The sequence below is a fragment of the Enoplosus armatus genome, chromosome 21 (assembly GCF_043641665.1).
Source record: "Enoplosus armatus isolate fEnoArm2 chromosome 21, fEnoArm2.hap1, whole genome shotgun sequence".
Taxonomy (NCBI): domain Eukaryota; kingdom Metazoa; phylum Chordata; class Actinopteri; order Centrarchiformes; family Enoplosidae; genus Enoplosus; species Enoplosus armatus.
Genome location: NC_092200.1, coordinates 10,455,813 through 10,481,542, shown reverse-complemented (window position 1 = coordinate 10,481,542; position 25,730 = coordinate 10,455,813). Strand labels below are relative to the sequence as shown.

The 25,730-nt window shown below is 40.1% G+C and overlaps 1 protein-coding gene across 1 annotated transcript; it reads left to right on the top strand.

The window, feature by feature from the left end:
* Positions 1-9,902: 9,902 nt before the first annotated feature.
* LOC139304357 (transient receptor potential cation channel subfamily A member 1-like) lies at positions 9,903-24,993 on the top strand. The gene is made up of 27 exons (XM_070928285.1): positions 9,903-9,992; positions 10,489-10,651; positions 10,867-11,042; positions 12,185-12,292; positions 12,505-12,613; positions 13,190-13,335; positions 14,075-14,211; positions 15,596-15,644; positions 16,563-16,662; positions 16,756-16,856; positions 17,393-17,568; positions 18,817-18,981; positions 19,080-19,194; positions 19,357-19,523; positions 19,945-20,035; positions 20,181-20,240; positions 20,337-20,429; positions 21,185-21,255; positions 21,435-21,591; positions 22,311-22,400; positions 22,626-22,795; positions 22,890-23,019; positions 23,765-23,947; positions 24,034-24,102; positions 24,176-24,277; positions 24,357-24,475; positions 24,743-24,993. The coding sequence occupies exons 1-27, from the start codon at positions 9,903-9,905 to the stop codon at positions 24,954-24,956; spliced, it is 3,351 nt and encodes a 1,116-aa protein (XP_070784386.1). The 3' UTR covers positions 24,957-24,993.
* The last annotated feature ends 737 nt before the right edge of the window (positions 24,994-25,730 follow it).

Below are 25,730 nucleotides of genomic sequence, written 5' to 3'. Positions count from 1 at the left end.
TTACTGCACAGAAGAGATGGCCAATAGAGTTTCAGATGCGGCAACAAAACAATTTTCTAGTGCTGGTTTCTCACAATCTTGCAGGCACAATATTTTTACTTTAACATACAACTTCACTAAAATCTCACAGATTTGAAGGTGACATGTGGGGTAAGATGAAAAGATAGTGTAAGCCTCTTCCTTGGCTGTACTGTATGTACTTTACAGTATATATGAGCTCACATAAATATACCCCAAATAAATCGGAAGGATAGAGAATGATTAAACTTTTTAGGATTATTTATTGTGTGCTGAGCAGACATGCTGGGAGTTATTTATTTGCCGACCATCAAAAACATTTATGAGTCTGTTTCAGCAGTATGCTCCAAACAAGGAGTCATAAATCTACCAGTGTATCCTCACCCCCTCTCTGTTGAGCTGTCTCCACCTCGCTGTCTCTCCCTCCGCCTCTTCTTCCGCTCATTCCTCATTTATTCAGTGGCCCTCATCACACGAGTAAGTGCTTGCCCTCATAAAGATTTGCCATCAATTTCAAATTCATCAGTCGTGATTGGATTTTTTTTTTGCCAGGAGGGAGTGTGGGGGGGTGGGTAAAGGGAGGTGACTCTGTTTGATTTGGTGATGCCTCTCAAACAGCGAAGTCGAACACATTTCAAAACTAATGTCCTTGATCCAGCAATTCTGGAAAAAATGTGATAGACCTTGGTCCCCGAGGTAAAAAGGATTAATAAGAGGTGGCACAGTTTTCAGGATGATACTGCACTCTGCGAGCATATTCGTACATTTGTCAGATAAGCATTTCCTCCCCAATTAAAAATGTAACATCCTGCCTGTCTAAGCAGTGTGATGTTTTTGAACGGTCTCGCTAAACTGCTGAAAGAGTTCCAGCAGTTTGCCTCTCAGCATGTGTGTTCCAGTCAGAAATCTTTGTTGTCTCCACAAGGTGGTGTCATGCTCATTAGCTAAATGTTGCAGCTCATTTTCACAGCCTGCCTGACTCTTATACTGATATACACTTGGTTGTGTGGGTGATACTACCTCTCTACCATCTACATCATTACCTGAAATAAATAAAGTAGAGTAAAGTAGACCTGTAATTACAATTTGAATTAATGTGTTTTTAATGTTTTTTTAATGTTTTTTTGTTTATTACAGTCAATTCAAACTGTTGGTGGGGCCTTGTTATCCTGTAGTATAAAGTGCCAAGTGTGACTGTTTACTGCTGAGAGCAGTTCAGCGAAGTGAGACGGTGAAGCCAACCACTCATTACCACAGTTTGGAAGGTATCGGCCCGCAGAGCTGGCTGTCTTGACCCGTCCATTGACCTTCAAAATAATGGTTGCAGTGGAGTGGAGACAGTTCATTACCCACAATGCCTGTCAGTTCACTAGCTCATACATCCTCAATCACTAAATAAGGGCAAGAAAACAGGGCATCCTGGAGTGGGGAGAGCTTGAATCTCATCTCTATCTCCTATCTGTCGTTTTTTTCTGTCCACTCAGCCTTCCAACCTAAGCTCTTCCTGCATTTCGTCTTCACACATTATCATCACATAAACTCTCACTCGCTATCTTTCTCTACACATAGCTTCTTTTTTTTTTAATAATCCGAAATCAATCACTTATAGATTTCCTGAACCTGTAATTCCCAGCTGTGTGCAAAAACAAATGATGAGTGATTATGCAATATTTTTGTCTCTGGTCACACATGCCCTGGTGGTCAACTCAAGTTTACCCAGGCATAACACCCTTGGTGTCAGGGTTAACAGGCTTTGTCTGGGCCAAGCAAGTGGAACTAACCATGACTCATGATCGGCTTACTGATCCACAACCAGCGTTTATAGAGCTTCTATGAACAGGAGCATTGAAACATCGGTCAGCCAAAACTTCAGCAACTAATGGCTCTAAGATCAACTTTTACTTTAAGAATGTTTCCAGATCCTCATTATGATTGTGATTCATCTTTCAAATAAGTAGGTGCTGGTTGTGATTTATGGAGTATGGAGGCCAGGACCTTATTTTAAGCTCAAGCTCATCCTAGTTCTAATGTTCTACCAAAAATCCAAATGGGTTGGACCACACAAACCAGTTCTTCTTACCTTGTAAATGCCAGGTGTCAGTTAACTCAGTTAGATACACATATGTTAGCTTATCCAACTTAGCTTACTGACAAACCTAATGTTAGCTTAGAGTAAAAGATAACGTGAAATGTGGTCACAATATCTCCCATGACATTTGGTCAAAATCCTGTTTAATAACGATGTAAACTGTGAAGATTTTAAATTACATTTCAGAAAAATAAGACAGTATGCCTCAAATAAAATCGTCAAACTAACTCTCAAAAGAGAATCTGTTAAGTTAACATAATTGGACAGTTTCCACTCACTCTGAACTGCATGAATATGACTAATACTGAACCATATAGTTCTTCATGTATGTATAGCCTATACACACATTGCTAACCTCCCTAAAACTGCAACAGCTTGTGATGGTTCAATGACTTCCTCCTAGTTGATTGCTTTTGATTGTACCGTGCTACAAATGACACCTAGCAACTGATTTACACATTATTAATTATTTAAGTCTTTACTAGCTAATGGCTGAAGTTATTGATGCAACCCAAAATATGTCACGTTTGAAACTAGCTAGTTAATAGAATAAGAACTTATGATGGACTTTACACACACTTGAATGAATTTAAGAGACGCTGGTGCAACCCAATCCAGGGCTTACTTCTCTGTTGCTGACATTATAAGCCATTATGGATGTGAGGACCCACCAGGTCGGTTACTGAAGTGTAAATTCAGTGTTAATGATCGGCATGGAGCACAGCATTGACAGATGGAAGAATACTGTTAAAGAGGATTAAAGGACGGCTCAGGGGAAGTGGTCCTCCAGGTACCTCAGGGGCTGGAGCAGAGAGAAGCACATGAAGTGCATTGATTGACTGCAACACACATCCTTCTCTTCTTCAGTCCTGGTCTGGAGTTATTGCTGATCTGCTTGACTTGCTGTCAGTTTGTCATCAATAAAAAAAACAAATGTTTGATTTGCCTCATCATAAAGGATGATAAAAAAAATTATATCAATATCTAACTACAAAGTGAGCTTGGACTTTTAATCTTTATTTTCAAAGCACATAAAATATCCACAATTAAAAAAAAAAAATAAAAAAAAATACTGACAAATACAATGCTCCACTAACAAATGTGTGAGGGCATGGCCTTACAAACTGAGCAGATGGTGTGGCTGGGATGGGATAGAAATGATACTGTCTCTGACCTGACAAGCAGCAGAAGCCTGTGTAGCTCATGATTGTTTTTTCAATTTGACCTGTGTGAATCCGAACAGATAATCACAGGCTCCAGGATCAAGGATTTAGACCTCGGGGGGCTCCAGCAGGCATAACACTCATGGTAGTCTCAAGACAATGCAGTTGAGCTCACCTCAGCTTAGCTCAGGCCAGCTGGGGCTTGGACGGACAGAAAACAAAGGATAGAGAGGGAAGAGTCAGAGACAGAGTGATACAAACAGAAACTACACTTTTAAGTCCTGGAGGAAGGGACCATTATCAATCTAACTGTTAGTTCTCATGTCCAACACAGCTCTGACCTCTCAGCCTGTCACGCACAAATAGTTTTAACATTATCATGTCATGCTGTCAAAAATAACATTTTGCCCGACGAGGGAAACATTTCAAAGGGTTAGGTTCAGAAATACCCTCCTAAGCCGCAGTAGAAGACAGAGAAAACTAGTTATAATCCCACTTTTGAAACACTACATTTTTCACATTAGCCCACACTAATTCCCGCAAGAATCAAAGTTTAAAAGCAAACTGTGAAACTTCTTACCAAACAGCTGTCAAAAGTACTTTATACCATTGACGAATCTTTCATGGTTGTTTTATTTTATTCTATTTATTTTTATGTATTTTTTCTTTCAATATTTCCCCTGGCTGTGGAGGCCCAAATAACGATAATGAAGGAAAAAAAAGAAATCAAAATTTATAAATAAAAAACAAGATAACACAAATAGAGACATACATACAAAAATAAAAACAGATATAAATCCGTACAGGTATAAATATGGGAAATAAAGAAAAGAAGGAACTAAATCACATTGGTAATGCAAAAATTCAAAAGCCCAAATCTGACAATTCTGCACTGAAAAGGTGGTTATGGTGGAGCAAAAGACAGTTGTTAAGAATAAGTTATTCATTATGGGGTTGACTTACACTAAAGACAAAGCAAAATCCTAACATGGACACAGAGCAACTGATGTTTCCTGGTACGAGATGCCAACCTTGCTGTGTGCTGTCTTTATTGGAAACAGACATTCATAATTCATTCAGTGTCGTGTGGAATAATCTGATGAATAACAATCTTACCTTTGTCCTATTGTTATCAACACCAACACTTCAGAGTGTTTTGATTACCCTGAGGAAATACAAGGAGAAATACAAGCGTAATGCATTTACAAAAGAGAAAAGCATCCAAATGTGTTTCTCTGGCATAACTCTATATCTCAGGAAAGCCTGAAAATCATGCCTTTGAGCTCTTAATTATATGCTTAGAAAGAATCTAATCCCCAGTATGACTAAAGAGATTCCCTGTGCAAACATATTTATATTGAAATTTTCATCCTTGTTTCCAAGTGATTTACGATGTGTGACAGGCTCGTCACTGTCAGGCAGGAACATTACTAAAACAAGCTTAACCAAAATAAAAATTTTTGTTGGTTCATGTTGGTTTAATGGATGAGAAAAGTGACTTTTTGTTTGATTAGAATTCAGTGATGGTTGATATGAAAAGTCAAACATGCTGAGTGCGTTTTCAGCAGGGGACAAATAGAGTGTCAAAAAGCAGTCTGGCAGCCAGGCCTGCTGCAGTCCCCAAGGACACCACCACTCTTAAGAGGTAACCTCATTTATAAGTGATGGAACACCAACGCAGTGCCACATGTTACCAGGACCACACACACCCCTACACACACACTAACACCACTTAGGCTGTTGTGAACTTCTGATTGACAGGTCTGCAGGTAAAGCACTCTGCATATCGCTGTTCTCAGCCACTTTTGAGTACAGCAACACATTAACCTGTCCTTTTTTTACACTTAGTAAACCAACAAGAGGCATTTGTACTGCAAGCAAACCACTTTAAATAGCTCTCATGGGTGACATGCGTCACAAATATTCCTCCATGATGCCTGAGGATGTTCTGTTGCCAACAAGACACTCAATATGTAAATCAGGGCAAATGTGTAAAATTGGAAATAAAGTTTTTATGTGTATTAGTAAGAGTGGTATCAAATGCATGGGCGAGCATGTGGGGAAGCATGTAAAAAATTACATTTTTATGCAGTGTGCAGTATGCCCTCTGCATAATGGCATGAATGTATAATTTAGTCTCCAGTAGCCCTTCCAGCACCAGAGCTTGGCAACCGACTCGTCAGCACTTGCGGCATCGTTCGACAGGTGCAGTGGAGCATCCTGACACTTCACTGCTAAATACACACGCCCTCCGTCTGAGCGTAGAAGAAGTATTCAAATCATATTATCATTACATAGCCATTACACATACAGCAACGCTCATAAAGGCAATCCCTGAAACAAATTTAGTCAAAACACACAACATACACACATCACTTGGTCTCCCTAGTCCTCTCTTCCCTCTCCGCCTTTGTGCATTGAATTATTATTTCCAAGACAAACACTACCATATTGTTTTGCAGGTACTACTTCTGATCCAGGCAATTCATCAGCCACAGAGAGAATGTTCTCTTTGTGACACCGGGTCCAATCCTGCTGCCTGTGTAGCTTTTCCGCAAATATTGCTTGGACAATAGCACATCTCAAAGATAACCTGTGAGAACAATAACCGGGCAAATATTAGCTTTGAGCCAGATGTATGCCAGGCCTGGACTCTGGATCTGAATAAAGTATACCAGGCGACATTTATTATGATGGATAGTTTTGTATGTGTTCGGCAGCAAAATAGAACTTAAAGATTAAACTTAAAATTAGAGGATTGTTTGCTTGTTTGGGGTTTTATTGGTTCATAATTGCAATACAGCTGCTATAAATCAGACCCATGGCAGTGACTGCATTTCATTTTTAGTGTTTTGAGTCAAAGGTATGTTGTCAGCCAGAGAATACATGTTCAATACTCTCAAGTTTTGTAAAGTTTCAGAAGTTTTAAAGATATATTGTACACATTCCAAACATCTACTAACTTCAGTCAAACTACAACAAGACTAAGAATTTACAGCAAAGCTATCCCCCAGAGCCTTCAGAAAATACAATAAACTTCTCCTCCTGTAGTGCTTAGACTGAGTGGATCATCTATTTGATGTAATATTCTTGCATTTAAAATAAGATTTAAAATCCAGTGCTGCTAGCATGACAGCAAGAATATGCATTTTGTCTACAATCTCAGATGATACTTATTCCCTTGGTGATAATACTGGTAGAAATACTAGTATAATCCTTAGTTAATGATATACTTTATCTGATAATCCGGCTTGATAAAGATTCCCTGAGGAATATTGCTTAATCCCCACCATCAACAAGGAGGTCTTAGAGGTCGTCTTTATTCTATCTTGTCAAGAGTCACTTGCTTTAAGAGACCGGCCTCATCCCAAACATGGGCAGTAAAGGAAATAGTTTTCCTCCACAGAGTAATGGTTTGATAAATGGCATACACTCTGTTATGTGCAGCTGGGTGGTTTCGTCTTTGGTTTGTTGAAAATGTCAGGGAGCCTTTCAAATACTAACGATAGTAAGGTCAGCCCTGAAAACTTGAAATGATGGCAAATGAAGGCTGTTTTGGACATGAGGGCGTGCTCTGGTTCCTCTAGTGGAAATAATGTGTCGAGTTCGTAAATAAGCACAAAATGAAAAACACTTCTTAACAGCTAGAGACGATGTTGACGTTCCTACTCTTCCCTACTTAGATAACCTACCCCTTACTTCCGGCACCCTTGCACGGACTACACCCATTTTCAAACTCAACCTTTATTTTGATCTGAACTACACACCTGTAAAGTTTTGTGACCGCAACTTGCACAAATGTGATGCTCATTGACAAAATCTGTCCAAAGACAGAGAGGCATATAAACACACAGACTCACAAGGTGAAAGCAATACCAGCCACACGCTGTCACAGCTGGTAATTATTGTGTAAAAGATTAAAAATCACATTACGCACTGTGACTATTTTTTTCTCCTTAATACCGTATCAAGCATCCACTCACATTAACTAAAATACATTGTGAAGGAGGCAGCGGTATCGTGTTTGCTGCTTAATGTGTTGCATTACAACATGGGCCTGCCTTCGTCTCTGTGAAAACATCACGAGAGTCATTTGGTCACAAGGGGCAGCATCTTGCCTGCATTAGGAGATAGACTGGGTAAATGGCTTGCTCCCCACACTATTTAAAGTGGGGAGGAGAACGTACTGACTGCTCAGCTCAACACCAGCATCACAAATACAGTAAGTACATCATGTCTTCAACTTTGTCTTTAATGTTTGAACTTATCTAAAAAATATGAGGGTAAATGAAAATTCTAGGGATATGTTGGATGCTGACAAATGTTTTTGTTGTGGAAAGTGTGTTTCAGTTTCAAGTTTCAGCTGGTGTTTCACTTAAGATGTCAATTTAACAAAATGTATTTGATGTAGTTGAATTAGAATCAGTTATGAGTGTGAGTTACATCCAACAAGTGTCCACATCGAGAGCAGCAACAAACTTCCTCATTAAATATGTTCTCTACAGAGGTGGAGGAAGTGTTCAGATCCTTTACTCAAATAAGTACCAATACAGCAATATAAAAATTAGTACAGAAGTACAGAAGTATTAGCAGCAAAATGTACATGAATTATTATAGTAAAAGTCCCTGTGACTGATATTATATATGACATTATTCAACTGATGCATCAGGGTGTACTATAAGTAACATAGTTACTGTTGGAGCTAGTTATAACTTTATATACTTTATATACAGTTGGCTAGTTTACACCAGTTGTTCTCAACCTAGGGTTTGGGCTCATTTTTCCTCTTTTGCACTTAAGTACTAGTAGTAGTTATTTCCACCACAGGTTCTTTTGAGTTTATCATTTATTTATCAGTTAGTACCTCAAGTTTTATAATCACTTTGTTTTTTATGCTCTGTGATCATAATCTAATAGTGTGACACTTTGCATTTGACTGTAGTTCTTTTGCTGCAAAAATCTCTTCTTAATTAAGAAACCATCTGTTATTAAACTCTGACTGGTCATTTTAAAAATCTTTTTTTAGTATATAAGCAAACAATTGTCCCCAGTGTGTCTGTAATGATACTGTGTACTGCTGAATATGACCAATATAAGACTAAATCAAATCCTATGCAAGCCTGTCATTGTTAAATGCAATTATATCTACAACCTTTTCTGGTTGTAGATATACAGATATATGAGATACAACAATTTTTTGCTGTTATGGAAATGTGTTTACCAGTGCCCATTAGTGCACTTCCTGTGTACTTGGCTTCTGCAAACAGATGAGTAGCAGGCTCAATTACAGAAACCCAATGACACTTATTTACCACTGCTGCTCGGAAATGATTGGGAGGATGAAACTCACCAAATTAGAAGCAAACGAGGCTGCATTGTCCAGATTCTACTGTACAATGAAGTTCACACTCTACAGAGTACAGAGGAGGTGAAGTGACCACACTTACTTTGCAAGTGTGAGCCTGATCAAAGCAGAACTAAAATATTAATGGAAGTGTTTTGCAGTATCTAATTACAATCATGGATGAACAACATTGTACTGTATTTCTGGGTCTTCTTCAACAGAAATGCAGGAAATCTGTAACATTCGTAACAATCTGTATGCGTACCTACGTACCTCCTAATTGGTGTGAACAAGTTAAATCTCTGTGAAGTCCCCTGAAGCAAACACCACATGTTCGAGAAAGAGCTACATTTTTACTTTATGAGTCTTTTTCTTTATTTACTGGTAAGAAGAATCCATTGCTAATCTGCAGAGCTGCCCGAAGAGAAGTGATTGCCACGGTGACCACAGCTCAGAGAGGTTAGAGTTAATTATTGATCTGTCATCTGGAGAGAGTCAGTCTGCTCACCTTAAAGGAGCCAGTAAAGGAACCAAGTTGCCAGTGATAGAAATGCATCGTAAATCGTAAAGTGCGCACTATAAACAAAACATAATTCCCACAAAATGACTTCCAACCACAGAGAGTAAAACTGAGCTGCAGTTTTGACCTGAGAAACAGCTTCGATCAGTCACGGTATATGCCAAAGGAATGCTACTGCATAAGGTCGCAGGGATTTCCAATGAGAATTCTCCGTAGTAATTTGCTCAACCAAAAATGTCATTTGTTGTTTGGCCTTTTTGATGCGACTGAGGGCCTCGTACGACACACTTACAAGGTCTCTCTCAATCTCGCTCACCCAGGATCACCCAAGGACACCTGGGACTGCCTCAAACAAGCTGCCCCCCAGCTGTGAAGTAGATAATTGCTTTCTTCAACAGAAGGGCTTCAACCTCCAAACACTCTGCGGATCTGAATGTCCTTCCGGGTAAAAGACAAAGTCATCTGTGCCCATATCCCCTCATGGCGAGAGGAGCCCATGGCTTAAGGCGTTATCTGCCCTCTCGGTCACATAACACTCTGAGTTCTTCTATCTTGCAAAGCAGGCTTTATATACTCAGTTATACGACTTGATTGCAACTATGGTGGATTTGTTTTTTTCTATTTTAGTATTTTGTTGTTGCCTGCATACAGATGTGTGCATCCGTGTGTGTGTGTGTGTGTGTGTGTGTGTGTGTGTGTGTATGTCTAGATACGTGTCTTTGCCGTCATCCTTCATGTGGGCACGCGGGGTTTGTCTCTATTAAGTGATGAACTTCAGCAGGGAGGTTGCCCGACAGACCAGTTGTTACACATATGTGATAGAGGATGAGGATCTGGCAAGCCTTAATGTGTTCGAGGTGAGGCTGTCACCAAACTGTACGTTATAAAAACACATTTTTAAAGAACAAATGTATTTTAATGTATTTTTAAATAAACAAAAACTAGACCACAAATATTTATGCATATTTTGAGATGTGGTTTCTCTCTTCTTCAAGTGTTTACAATATGAGGAGTGTTTATGTAACTCAGTAATCCCAACCCTGTGTAACGTTAAAGGAAGTCATTGTGAAGAGCTGAACAGAGACCTGATGACGACTCTAGTATTGTATAATAATGTTACGTGAGTTGCAGTATTTAAACTCAGACTGTTACAGCGATGTGGCCTGGAAATTGAACAAATAGTGATTATGTCATACGTATCATTGCAACAGAAACAGGACACTGATAGCTGTTAATGCCAATAAGAAGTATCAACTCTGTATGTAATCTGTGGTGAAATCAGAGACAGACAAGTGGAAACGTCTACATGGATAACTCTCCTTCAATTATGCCACTTTCTTTATTACCATCTAGTTGGCTGAGAGAGGTGACCTGGCTCTCCTGGAGAACCTGGTGAAGAAGAGCCCAGAGGTCCTGAGTGAGAAAGATGAATGTGGAGCTAGTCCCCTTCATCACGCCGCCGCAGGGGGCTACATCACCCTTATCCAATTCATCACCACTGTCAAAGACTCACAGGGTAGGCACGTCTCAGCCATCGATCATAAATCGCACTCTGGCACAGGTGAAATATGTGTATTGTGAATCACCATAATTCTATCTTTAAGTTACTGTATAAAGTAGCATGTGTGAAAGTTAACAGTAATGTGTCTGGTACTTACAAGAGTTGACTGTATCTACATGCATCTTTATGTAATTGCATTTGTGTGTTTGTGCTGTCGTGTCCCCTCCCAGAGCTGAACAGCTGTGATGAGCAGGGCAATGTGCCCCTACACTGGGCAGTGGAGAGGAACAAGGCAGAGAGCTGCAGGGTTCTTCTGGACCTGGGGGCCGACCCCAACATCCTCAACACGGCCCTCCTGGCCCCTCTGCACCTGGCTGTCACCCACGGACACAACAGCCTGGTGGAGGTGAGGAAGGTGAAAGTGTCCAGCTGAAACAACAACTTACAGGAAATGGCTTTGCTCCAGTGTTTTTGTGTGTTTTCTCATTGATAACAACGTCATTGCAGAGGATGTATATTTATTTAAGCACAAATGGCTCACCCCATGCACTGGTCAATATTTTAAGATGGTAGTACACTTATACAACTTCATGCATATACTGTAAATTGATGACATGGAAGTGCTTTTTTCTACTCTGGATACTTAGTGTATTTCACAGCTAATGCTTTTATCTATACTTTTAATATATTTATCTTTTGTAATAGAATATTCAATTTAGTACAGTTTAATTTCTTTTAAGGGACTGTACAAACATTATTAGGGTGGGAGGGGTCAGAAAAGGGGGGAGGGAATTATAATTTATATATTTGCTGTCATAGTACTAGACTGTCTGGGGAGAGCCATGGATGGTCTTTTATTTTGTTCTTACTCCACATTTCTATTTTATTTAGCAGTTATTTATTTTAAAAATAGAGAGTGGTGGTGTTTTCGTCATTTTATGTTTGCCATAAATATACTGTATTCTTTTGAGATTTTTGGGGGAGGGTATTGCTGTTTGTAAGTGAATTGGAGGGTCTAAAGAAAACATTATAAAACAAAATAAGACTCCCCAAAACTTTTCATACAGTCCCTAAATTTACATTGTGATATTGCTACTACTATGGATTTTACTACTTAATGACTTTTTCAAACCAGGCTTTAGTTGCTCTGATGGACCCATTATGCCAACAGGGAACCCAAAGTAAAACTACATTTATCATTATGTCATTCATCTCAACTTCCTAGTTAATAGAAAAATGGTAGGCTTTCACACTTTTTTAACAAAAGGAAGAAAAAAGGACAGTGGACAATCATATCACATCACATCTTCTACAGCACATGGACGGGTCACTTCTAAAGTCAACTTGTTTACATATCTGACAAAACCTGACTCAACCGTCTACTTGGAAAGACCTTGTCCCGTTGTCCTTATAGCGTTTGGCTGTTGTCCACAAAGTGACACAGTCGCAGTATGGTGGAGGATAAGTGACGCAGGTGTATATGTAAGAGAGATGAGGACAGAAACAGGACGGAGCTCACTGTTAAGTCTTTATCTCGGCACCCTGCAGCTGCTGCTGTCATACAGTGCCACAGACTGCAATATGCAGGGAGACCTTGGGAACACCCCGGTGATGCTGGCCTGCTCCATCAATAACTGTGAGGCTCTCAGCATATTGGTATGTACAAGAGTGATGCATTCACACTCATGTATTCATTCAGCTGCACCGTCTACCTGCACCGGCCTGTAAAGGATAACTGTCCAGCTGTACAGAACAGATTATGTTGCTGTTCTTTATACTGACAGACTGCCAGCCCACTGCAGCTTTGTCTCTGACAAAGAATTGTCTCTGTTTGTCTTTTTCTCCATCCATTCTCCTATCTGTCAAAGTTAAAGCATGGAGCGAGGCTGTGCCAACAGAACAAGCTCGGCCACTTCCCCATCCACGCAGCTGCCTTTGCAGGTGCTACAAAAGCCATGGAAGTGATCCTGAAGGCCGGTACGACAAAACGAATGATCTATCATCAAAAATTGAGAGTGCTGACAAAGAAAAAGTTTTTACAAGGCCAAACAGCACATCAAACTGAGCTCACCTCAGCCCCCAGAGACATTCAGCAGAAAAATGCTCGTGCTACTTTGTACGCAAGCCAGATGCCACAGACTGACAGTGTGTTTATCTACAGTGGGAGGTCTGTTTGGTAAATCTTGTGTTGTTGGAGGAGGTTTAGTCAGAGCACAAAAATATTTATGATATTTTTGTGAGCAATCACAAAAATATTTATGATATTTTTGTGATTGCTCAGCAAGGGAATTAATGGGTATTCACATTCTTGTGCTGTTTGTGAATTTACAGCGAGGTCACAATTACTCATTACTTCCTTCCACTATAAAAACAAAACTCCTAAATATTAAAGTCAAAGAAGGAAGGTATAAGACGGAGGTCTTGCATTTGAAATACCCTTGAAAGCTTGTTAGCAATAAAAACAAATAAGCATAACTAAGAAGCCTTCATTATGGGGCTTATATGTATTCAGTGTATTCTTCACAACTAACTTCTTTAACTTTTTGCTGGCAGGAGAGGAGTTTGGCCACCAAACTGAAGGCCACATCAACTATTTAGACAAGTCCAAGAGCAGTCCGCTCCATCTGGCTGTACGTGGTGGGAATATCGAGGCCATCCGTCTCTGCATTGCCACTGGGGCCAAAGTTGACCAGCAACAGGTACAGACAAAGCAGTTCAGACATTCATTTGGTTGTCACCGCTGTTTTTCCTACCACTCTCCTTCACATAGTCATAAACCTACTAACACCTGGGAGCCAAAGATTACAAATATTGCTGCACGTCTTCCATCTGTCCATTGCACGCTCTGTCAGATTTGCATTGTGTTTTAATCCGGACCTCATTTACCTACACCTGTAAAGCATTTCCCAGGCAAAGGGTCTCAGTCTCTGTACTGTTCGAGCACGTCAGTCTTATCATGCCCATCTGGTAGTGATCGTTATGTCTAGCCCTGGGGTAGTGGCCAGAGCTACAGCAGGAATAGCGAGTACAGTAATAGCTCCGGTTGGCCAAATTGATACAAATTACCTCCACTTACACAGTGGAGCTGAGTGGAGCGATCACTGGCCTCCTCCTGCCAGTCCTGGTTATCCCATTAAAGGCTTGTGTTACAGCCCCCAGTGTTCAGCCAGCAAGTCTGGGAGATACTTTGCTAATGTTACACTGGGGAAGTGCACAATGCGTATGAGTGTAAGTGAGTACATGAGAGAGCCTGTGTGCATACTAATTCCTGTGCGTGTGTGTGTGTGTGTGTGTGTTTATTTTCTGCTCTGTCTAACTCAGTATGACACAGTGTCTCTGTACGGAGCAGACATAATCGTGTTTGAAGAGCTTGTGAATATTCATTATGTTTATTCATTATTCATCACTCATAATGTGTCCATGTTTGTTGCTGTCCAGAATGACAGGTCCACGCCGCTTCATTTGGCCTGCACGCAGGGTGCCACTGAGATAGTCAAACTGATGCTGTCCTCCTTTGACAAAGTGGAAGACATCATCAACCTAACTGACGGGGCGAGTCAGACCCCTCTACACAGGTGGGCTTACCCTATCCCTCCACCCTGCTACCACTTGTGGTAGTCCATTGAAAATACTGCACTGATTATATCACATGTGGCTATGGAGGCAAATTTAGCTCCATAATGGCCTCCTGTCAGCCATCTGCCCATTTGACTTATTATATTACACATTCTGATAGTCTTTATAGCTGAGCTTTGAGTTTATCATTTAGGACTGAAAGGAAAAGTTCCACATGTTGGGAAATATGCTTATTTGCTTTCCTGTCTAGAGTTAGATCGTTTATACGAATTTGCACTGTCCACCAATTGCAAACCGCCTTCACAGTGCTGACTTTTGAGTCCAAAATGGGGAAAGCCTTCTTATTGTTATATTTCACCATACAATTTTATATAACTCTCTACCAAAGGATGAACCGCTCCACAAAAGAGATTCAGCCAGTCGCGAGGCAGGAGTGGTACACATACGTTCCCTCGAGTTAACCTACTGGCCAGACCGGGCAGTTATGCTGTCAGAGTTTTTGCAAATACATGTTAGTGTTCAGAAATCCTTTGTATAGTTGACATTTGTATTCATTATTTTATTAATAGACATTGTTTGATTCAACTATTGAACTATTCATAGATAAGCTCCTTTAAAATGTATACCACTGCATTTATTTATCTCAACTGTTTGCTTGTGCTGTGTAAAAATCAATCCACCTGCATGATGTCATCACTATAACACTGTGACAAACAAGATAAAATCACAGAATAATGAGCTTTTAATTGGAGACAATAATATTTATATGAATACATAATAAAGATATGCTTCCCACATTGATTTTTATCTAAAAGCTATTTGTGTTGGCTCAGACAGCAGCAGAGTAGGACTTGATACAAGGACATAGAGCAGGGGGAATCTATGTAACCCTGTTTACCCTCTTTTTAACATCTGGAAAGAAAAGTCCTCACTCTATATTTTTATTCTTATTCTGATATTATTGCTGCTGTGTGCTGTAAAATACCAACACTAATCGTACTAATAAGTCTAACCCATGACCACCAAAACACAACAGCCATGCTTCTGTCTTTCCCCAGCCATAGCATCATCTGTGGATTCTAGATTTCCAGATTATCAAGTCACTGCAGACCATCATTCAGTCATGGAAATCATCTTTCCTCCACTTTATCTTAATGTGACCAGAATACCAGGAATTAGTTATTAAAGTGCTTCTTTGAAGGGAGCCATTACAATCCAGGAGCTAAAAGATGTAACCACGAAGCAAAATCTGGTTGTTATATCATGCTCTGACGAGGCAGAATTAGAACTGGATTGTCTTTAATCGACATCTGACTATTGTTAAGACCGTGATTCACATGTGTTGTGTGGCTGGTTTTACAACAATTGTGTTTACCTTTCCAGGGCTACAATATTTGACCACACAGAGTTGGCAGAGTACCTAATTTCCTTGGTAAATAAGGCACACACACACACGAACACACCCCGTGTCCTTATGCAAAGGACATTTCCCACCTTCAATATCAGGATTCTTCAATCTCTTGCTGTAAGTGCAAGAAATTACATTAAAGACAGGAAAACTGCATTTTTTATGCAGTAAATAGTCCAAATGTAATTTTAAATAGACCTCTTGGGTTAGTAAATGCTAATGGTACTACCCATTGCTTGTAGACCATCTGTCACCATCTGTTGCACTTCATAGACCATTTTAACAGAGCTGCGTTGCTAGGAAAAAGCCGGGGTTCAAGTTTTTCCCCTGACAACTCATTCTGTTTGCAAACACTGCGACAGGAAATACACTTGCGCACACTGAGCTTCTTTATCTTTGAAACTATGAAATGGTCTACAGAGAGTGACATTACCAAAGTGGCACCAAAGACCAGCTAATTGCAGATAATAAATTAACTTTTCAGCACTAGAGTCACAGAGATTTTTGGCTCGGGGCTTGGTTTTAATATGCTGGATAAACCAACAAATCAGGCCACGCCAGAGATAATTCTTAGCCTCTTTGATGTTAGTGGATTTTTTTATTGTTATATTTTACAACCACACAGTTTAATCCATTCCTGGCACTTTTGCTCTTATTATTTTGCTGCATCTTGTTATGGCTGCTAAGCTTACAAAGCTTCAAAATCGAAATCTAAAACGTACCTAATGTCCATTTCATTTCATTTTCCAGGAAGTTGCGCATGTGCCACACTACACCCCTCACGTTACACGTGTGATCTGACATTATGAGAAATAGTTCTGTTAAATGGCACCCTCCTCACAATGCTCTCTCCAAGCAAACTCCACTGCACAATAATTACAGCAATAATGTGTTAAAATGAACGTGGTAATTAATGAGGTGCATTGTGCACTCTCTCCTCAGGGTGCAGACCTTAACAGCATTGATTGTAAAGGAAACTCTCCCTTGCTGCTGGCTACGAGCTGTGGAGCGTGGAGTACTGTGACTCTGCTTCTGTCAAAAGGTGAGCTGCTGTGCTGCACTTCATCACCAGCAGTCGTATTATTTGTAAAATGCCTGATAAGATTGTGCACACCCATGTGTTTTTATCTTTTAGGGGCAAATGTAAATGTGAGAGACAGATGCGGTTGTAACTTCCTTCACCTGGCCATTCTGCAGCCCAAGGGTCTGAAAAACCTCCCAGAAGAAGTACTGCAGGTACTCTCAATCGATGTCCCCTGTTTGTGACTCATCAAATGCCCTGTATGCTGCTCAGACAAAAGATGTCATTAAGATTGGAATTTAATTACTACTCTGTCCTTGATCAATTTGCCTTGAGCCTAGCTGCATGGATTCAAGGCCAGCTGATGAAGTTCATTATACTCTCACTAAGCCAGATGATCCTTTAAAACATTGTAAGCTTTACCTAAAGCTACAATGATGCCTTCAAAATGAGCCACAGAGGAAGGCAGATATTTACACTTAATAGTTGTTTACAGACAGTGTGTGAATGGGATCTCTCCATATCTGTGTTCAAATATTATCACACTACATTATTATTTATATAATCTCGGTATTTGTGTGTGTAGGTGTGTATGTGTGTGTAGCCATGGTAGAAGTTATATAATATGTGCCCTTTATTCTGCATGGCCGCTGCAGCTAGTCTTTTGCATTTGTGCTTTGTTTAATACACGTATTGCTGTACATTATAATTCATTAATACATAAATGTGTTTATAATGTGTCTAACTTCAGCGCAACAGTGTGAAGGCATTGCTGAGCTGTGAGGATAATGATGGCTGCACCCCACTCCACTACGCCTGCAGACTGGGTATCCATGACTCAGTGAAGAACATGCTGGGCCTCTCGGGGGAGGACGGCCTTGCATGCAAGTCCAAGGATAAGAAGTCTGCCCTGCACTTTGCTGCTCAGTGAGTTCGATTGGTCCCCTAGGGCGTGACTTTCCATATCATCAAACTAAATAGCACTGATATGACCCGATTTCCACTCAAAGTTGCTCAAATTTCCATCAAAGAAGTGCCAGCAATGTCACTGATGATGACATTGACCAGTGTAGAATGCCCTGTTCCTTTTATATGTATCTGTATATGTATATATCTGTAGTGTTATTTTAAAACTACAACACTTACACACACACTCAACAATGTATCCCAAAACTCTGAAGCAATAGATTTTTACACATCTTAAATTGATCACTTCTTTTGAAAAATAGCTTTAATATTAAAGGTAAAAAGGCAGCTATCGCATCTTCCTTGTCTTAAAAATTCCAGCCTTACAGGCAGCTTAAGATCACATTCTGACATTGGTCTTCTAGTTACTCTGTAACAAGTGTTGTGTATTGATCAATGATACCAAGAGTATAGAACATTCATCAAAAATGGCTCTTCAGAGGACTTTGACTTATGACCTTATCCAAAAACAAAGACTTTTACCTTTGTAATTGAACAACAGTGGTCAGATGAAAAATGAACAGCGTACCTACATTTAAAACTGTTACCTCACCGCTCAGTTGTTTTAATCCGGTGAGCAATTTCTGTGCTCAAAAGCCTTTAGATGATTAATTGCCGTGACATACCTATTATACAGTGACCCAGAGGAATTTTCACAAGAATAGAATTCAATTAGCAAGGCTCATGTGAAGAAATGTTACTAATAGTGTGAAAAGAGTGGACACTCAACATTATTGTTATTGATTTTTCTATCATGTACACTTATTTCATTAGAGCTAGAGGGTAAATGAAGGCCACGCTGTGATATCATACTTTAACTCTCGTAGACATCTCATTCCCTGTCCCCCACCTTTCCCTCTGCACTGAAACAAAGTGCTGCTGACCTTCTTAAAAGGTTCGGAGACAAAGCGAGAGATCATAGCGCAAGCCAATGTGCCACTTCTGTTTATGTCTTCTCACAGTCTGCAGCACCATTAGTCATTAACACTCCCCCAGCACTTTTCACCTATATTTTACCTACAGGTTCAAGCCCTGCAACAGCAATCTTAAGTGTCTTGGAGCAAGACACTTAATCGCCAAGATGAACCCTGGCTTTGCTGTGCTGCAGGCCATGCGCAAAAAGCTTTCGCATTTCGAGATAAACAGATCATAACAGTGAAAAAAAGTTTGCACAACCTAATGCTGCTCCGCATCTTTCTTTTCTTTGAGGTATGGACGCATCAATACGTGTCACAGATTACTGGAGACCATCACAGACTCTCGTCTGCTAAACGAAGGTGATGAACGAGGCCTGACTCCTCTCCATTTGGCTTCAAGAGAGGGGCACACCAAGGTGGTACAGCTGTTGCTGCGTAAAGGAGCTCTCTTTCACAGGTAAACACTGGTGCGTACAAAGGTTGGAATTTACGGAATACAAACCTGTATGAAACCTAACTTGCCACCAACGCCTGTTGTGCATGTCTTGTTTGCAGTGATTACAAGGGCTGGACTAGTCTGCACCACGCTGCATCTGCAGGATACACACAAACTATGGAGATTCTCCTGTCAGCAAATCCCAAGTTACTGGATAAAACAGATGAGGATGGGGTACGAATTACTATTATTTCAAAAGGTTTAACATTATCCAAACCTGTAATTCATTTTACACCTTTATGTGATGACAATTTTGAGATTCTAGGCGTATTTTTGTAGTTCATTAATAGTAAAAATAAATGTTGATAGTTATGCGTTATGTGTGTGATATACCAGAGCACTGCACTCCACATCGCAGCGAGAGAGGGACATGTGGCAGCAGTCAGGCTCATGCTGGCTCGGGGAGCAGAGATCATCCTAAACAAGAATGACACGTCGTTCCTCCATGAAGCTCTGCAGAATGGGAGAAAAGACTTGGTCAATGCTATAATTGACAGTGACAGGTGTGTTACAAATAAAACTGTCTGTTCTGTAGAGAAAAAACAAGTAAAAACCTCTGACAACTTTTATAGTGCAGGTGTTTTAATGTGCTGCGTTTGTAAACCATGTGTTTATCCAATGTTGCTCTGTGAATACAATGTATCTCCAAAACATCAACTTTTCGTTATAGCTAAGAAAAACAGGCCTGTATTCAGCTGTGTGGCCATGCATTTTTCACCCTGATGGGTTTTCTCTCAACCCATAAAGAAACACGTTATCCTTCAGTTTATTTGTGTGTGTGTTTTTTTACTTGAAGTTTTATGTGACCGTGCAATGGTTCAAATTCTGGGAGTGTGCTGTTTTCCACAATTTACGTTTAAAATGTTTACATTTCTTTACAGATTGTAGTGGCTTTACGATTCATTTGAGTTTTTCTTCTATCAGATGTGCTGAGTCTTTGAGACTGTTCACACCTGGCTCCAGCCAGAAATGTCCCATACAAGACATGATTGAGTTTCTGCCTGAGACCTACAAGGTTAAGAAAATAACACGTGTTATTGAATCTGTCATGAATCTGTCTGCGCAGTAGTCATCATAACTTGTCTCTTTCTGCAGTTTGCATTTTTTAGTGTGTGTATAGAGTGTGTATAGTCCTTAGACTCTCTGTCTTTCTCCCTTAGCACCTATTGGACAGCTGTGTGAGGGAATCTGATGATGACTACAACAGTCCGGACTACCACGTAATTCAGCTACAAGTTGCACAATCAAAACAGCACAGTAGTCTATGTTGTATGAAACGTATTCCAGGGAAAAAACATATTCCTTATGTGTTGTAGATTGAATACAATTTTACATGGCTCCAAGCTCCCCTTGCAGTGCAGAAGTTAGCTGACAAGACCTTGAGGGCTCAGCCACTAGCTGCACTCAACGTAAGCAACTTTTTTTTTGGCTCAAATATAATTTTTGTGCAGCAGAATGCAAATAATCTACTCCCCTATGATTGATAAGTGGTAAGGTTGTATTATAGTCATGCATTGCCCTGTAATGAGGCTCTGTAGGCTTAACCACTCACCTTCATGTATGCATTGGCTCAAATCTTGCACGTATAGGCTCTTCCGATCCGGATTAGCCTCTTCATCCATAAGGGACAGTGGTGATACTTTTCTCCATCCACTTTTCTGCAGTGACTGTGACAACTACATAGCCACGGTTTGGGAAGACAAGTTGGAAAGTTGCAGCTGAAGAGGCAAAGCTGTAAGCAGTGAACCTACCAAAAGCTCCACAATGCTCATCCGCATTTAAATTCAGAGTCTGATATTGAATATTCGCAATTAGTTCAAAATGGGTTCAATCTGCATGCAAATGTTCACAGATATGCTTTGGTGAGTGGCCAAGTCCACAGAGCCCTGTTAAAGGCCTCTGTCAGATCATTCAACTAAAGGCACATTATGTAATCTTTGTCATATAGTCATTCACACGGCAAACACCACACAAAAACACAAACAATTTAATCTACCACCAAAGGTTCTGCCTGCTGATATCTTCCTACATTATGACTGTGGAGGTCAGTAAGATGCACATACTTTATCAATCTTTTTTAGGCTTTAGCTGTCAGGCTGTTCTTTCCTGCTTGTAGAAAATGTACCACCAACAGTGGGCTATTTTTCTCTTACTCTTTTTGCAGGCGATGGTGCAGTACAACCGCATTGAACTCCTCAACCACCCTGTCTGCAAAAAGTACCTAGCAATGAAGTGGTGTGTATTCATGACATTGTCATTCTGGCATGTTGCAACTACTGATCAGATTGCAAGAAAGATGATTTGTTCTGCTGAATGCTCCAAATACCAAAGTCTTGCATTATTTACTTTGACAGTCATTCTTCTAATGTTAAATGTTAAAACTGCTCTGTCTCCTTCTTTGTTTAAATCCACAGGGTTGCTTATGGGAGCACAGCCCATGTGCTCAACATGTTCTTGTACCTGTTAGGCCTGCTGCCCCTGACTCACCTGATAGTGACTCTGCGGCCCACTATGAACACCACTGAAACGGGCGAGCACAATATCATCATGGTGCCCATATCTTTCATAGAGGTACTAATGACACTGATGATCAGATGTAAAGAAGTTGTGTAAAGAAGTAAAGAAGTAAGCGTATGTGGAATTTGATATCAAAATAATTTAAATGCCTTCACAGCACAGCAAATGCTGAATTTTATAAAATGATTTGTTCTCTTAAGCCTCTGATATACCTGCTTTTAACTACTTGTAAGGATTGACATGATGACTACCCAATGCACAAGCAAATATGTGAACAATATTTCTCACGTTGCAGCTCCTTGTCTTGGTAAAAAACAAGTTCATCATGAACCTTAAAAAGGAACAAGAACACACCACGAGGAACTTCTCTGAAACCATGAATGTGACTGCAGAGATTTAATTAAACCAGAACAAAACATACATTGAGTAGAAACCAGACATTTTGTTATAGTGACATAGAGTGTGATACCACTCCTCTTGCAGCTTTATAAGAATTTGTGTTTACATGCATCTTTCACTGTGAGAGAAAACGTTAAGCAAGACAATATTTTCTCCTCACTTAGTTTTATTATCATCTGTGAGCTACAAACTGTATTTGAAACATTCACTGGCATAACTCGTTTTTTTCTTAAGTCAAATTTACATTACACCACAAAAGAGTTTTATTAAAATCTGACCAGGAAGCTGTTCAGATCTAATGAATGTAATCAATAATCATCATTTGTCATTGAGATGCAATGATAAAGTAAATCTCAATATTCTTCCTTTCATAGCAAAGCCTGTTCCTGTCCTTCTGCCTGGTGATGGTGTTGGTCATGAACGTCTACGCCATAGCAAAGGAAGTGGTGCAAATATCACAACAGGTACTGTGACGCAAGTGTCATTACCTCACATGAAGCATGTGCTCATCAATCTGTTCAGCAGCAGGTCTGTGCCGACATGCCAGCAATCAGGTGTGATGGATGAGCACCCTCTGATTTAGATTTGCAGGATGACCACGGTCAGAATGTCTGAAATATCTGGCAGGTTGATGGTCCGTCTAATTATTAAGTATTTTTGCTGATTTTTCTTTTCTTGTCACTTGAAAGCGCTGGAATTACTTCAAGGATTATTCAAACCAGTCTGACTGGTTTTCAGCCATCCTCTCTCTGCTGTTCATCATTCCCATCATGCTTAACGCCGAGGGTTCTTTACACTGGCAGGCAGGGGCGTTGGCAGTTTTAAACTCCTGGGTGGGATTTCTCCTTTATCTCCAGAGGTACTGCTCACTCTGACTTAATTACACCATTCCAACATGATGCCTTTTTTTAAGGTGGAGAGGCCACTAACTGGTATAATCTCCTGTTTTCCAGGTTCGAGGGTGTTGGCATCTATGTTGTGATGTTTTGGGAGATCATGAGGACACTGGTCCGCATTGTAATGCTGTTCTTGTACCTGATGTTAGCGTTCGGTTTGGCGTTCCATGCTCTGATGCTTAACCAGGTAGGAGAAGAAAGCAATACTCAAAGTTCAGTAAGCTTCTTGAGTGGACCCCATAGGCGCAGTAGTGGAGCTGAAAATGTAGTTTATACTGTGGGTGCATGAAAGGTCATTTGGTTATTAATTTTCAAGATGTTGTCATTGACAACTGTTTCCAGTCTTTGTGTTAAGCTAAGCTAACTGGCTGCTGGCGGTAGCTTCATATTTATAGTACAGACATGAGAGTGGCATTAATCTTGTCATCTAGCAAGAAAGCAAATAAGCGTATGTCCTAAAATGTTAAACTGTTCCTTTAAACTGATGTTGGCATTAGTCAATTGGCAACAAGGTCGCAAAATCATCCTCTGTGGAGCATGAATATCAATAGCAAATATATACAGTGATTAGGCCAGTAGTTGTCAAGTAAATAAACAACCATCATCTTTAGGCCTCACTGTAATGGGTTAAAAACATTTGTCATTTGTCATGTACTGCTTGTGTGTGACATGCACTTCATGCAAGTTATGTGCTGCATTTTACTGTAGCCTGTGCAAGATCACTTGCAATACTCTTTCTATTCACTGACTAAAAACATTTAACAGAGGGGAGAAAAAACATTTGAAGCTTTAAAAACTATATTTAAAGAAACATTTCAAGGTTTGGGGAATCAATATTGAGCCAAATATTGAGTCGTGTTTTATTATAATGGATTGTTTTGAAAAAGTGCCACAGTATCTAACTCTTAAAATTCTTTTTTTTTACCCTTTAGAAAGAGTTTGACAACGTGCCGCTCTCAATATTGCAAACCTTTGTGATGATGGTCGGGGAACTGAACTACCAAAGTAACTTCCTGGACCCTTATCTGAAGCATCAGCTTCCTTTTGGTCTCGTGACTTACTTTATTTTTGTGATCTTTGTTCTGCTCATGCCAATACTGCTGGTGAACCTGATGGTAGGTACATCTAAAAGGCACTAGTTCATATTTTTTAATTGCTGAGCAAAAGACATGGTTATTATTTGTGTCTGGTTGTCTTGCAGATTGGTCTAGCCGTTGGAGACATTGCCGAAGTACAAAGAAACGCTGCCCTAAAAAGAATAGCCATGCAGGTATGTAACAGAGAATAAGAGGTTCCTCTCCAGAGTTGCACCTCTGACTGAAAATCTGAATTTCTGACCCCAGATTGACCTCCACACCTCTCTGGAAGACAAGCTGCCTTATTGGTTTATGAAACGAGTTGACAAACCTTGCATCACCATCTACCCAAATCGCAAATGCTCCAGGGTAGGCTCTGTACTTAACAAACAGATACTGTATGAGATATTGATTTGCCTTTCTTAATCTGTACCGCCTTTGTTAACAGCGCTATTTAAGGCAATTAATCACAGGTGATGAGGAGACGACTGAGTCCTGGAGTCGTCTGCAGGCCAAATCAAAGAACTGCACTATTACAGAGAATGAGCTCAAAAAGCAGAAGCAAAGGTAATAGCAAATTGCTTGTAATTGTTACTTCAAATACTATTATAAGGAATGCAACAGCTATGGTATGTCAAGAGATGTAATGGTAGTTTTTGATGCATGAGCAGCCCCTAGTGGTTATAAAGAAATAAAGCCTGCGTCCAGGTCACAGAAAGATGTGACTCCCTGTATTCCTTTCTATAATAAGCGCAAGGAACCACTCAGGAGTATTAAAAGGCAAGGTTATAAATCTAGTCAATGAGCCACACCAACTGACGTTCTCCTCTTCAGGATGAAGGAGATGTCGAGCTCTCTGGAGAAGCAGCACAACCTCCTGAAGCTCATCATCCAGAAGATGGAGATCACCTCAGAGGCCGACGAGTACGACGGCCCCGTGAACGTCAGAGGCAGCATGTGGCCGAGGTTGAGTCAGGCCAAACAGAGAGGACACTCTGCGTCTCGGTGGGTCCCGCTGATGAAGGCCATCGAGTCCAAAAAAAAATGAAGATGACGAGACAAAACATCTTAACATGGCAACAACTACACAACTTTACAAAGTGAATTACAAGTGCATTATAAAAGTCTGGGGATAACTTGCATAATTATATGATTACTGCTCAATGCGATTCATTTTACTCATATATACTATATTAACAGTATATTATAACAGTTAATTTAATTTAAAGTGCTCTTAATTGAGTCATCTTAACTATTGTGTGGTTTGATACTGTAGAATACTGAATTCCAATGGTAGTAGAAGTATTATTGTCAATTTTTTCATTGTAGGCTAAAACAGTATGTCATTGTTAAGTAACACCAATGACTCACTGATAATGTTGAATGTTTTTTTTACTCATTTTGTGGTGTGTGTGCAGTGTGTGTATGCAGTGTTGTCATATTTCTGTAACACAACCAGTAGCTGTTTCTGTGATGTGTCTTTATGTGCAATGTGTGCTCTTTTATCTCTCATATGGGATGTTTCACCTCTCCTTTTATCTCACCCCATCATTAAATGGACAGACAGACAGACAGAATGACTGACTGACTGACTGACAGACAGACAGACAGACAGACAGACAGAATGACTGACTGACTGACTGACTGACAGACAGACAGACAGACAGACAGACAGACAGACAGACAGAATGACTGACTGACTGACTGACTGACAGACAGACAGACAGAAAGACAAACTGACTGACAGACAGACTCACTGACTGATAGATAGGTGAACAATTTCAAAACTTACATTACATTGAAATATTATAGGATTATTGTT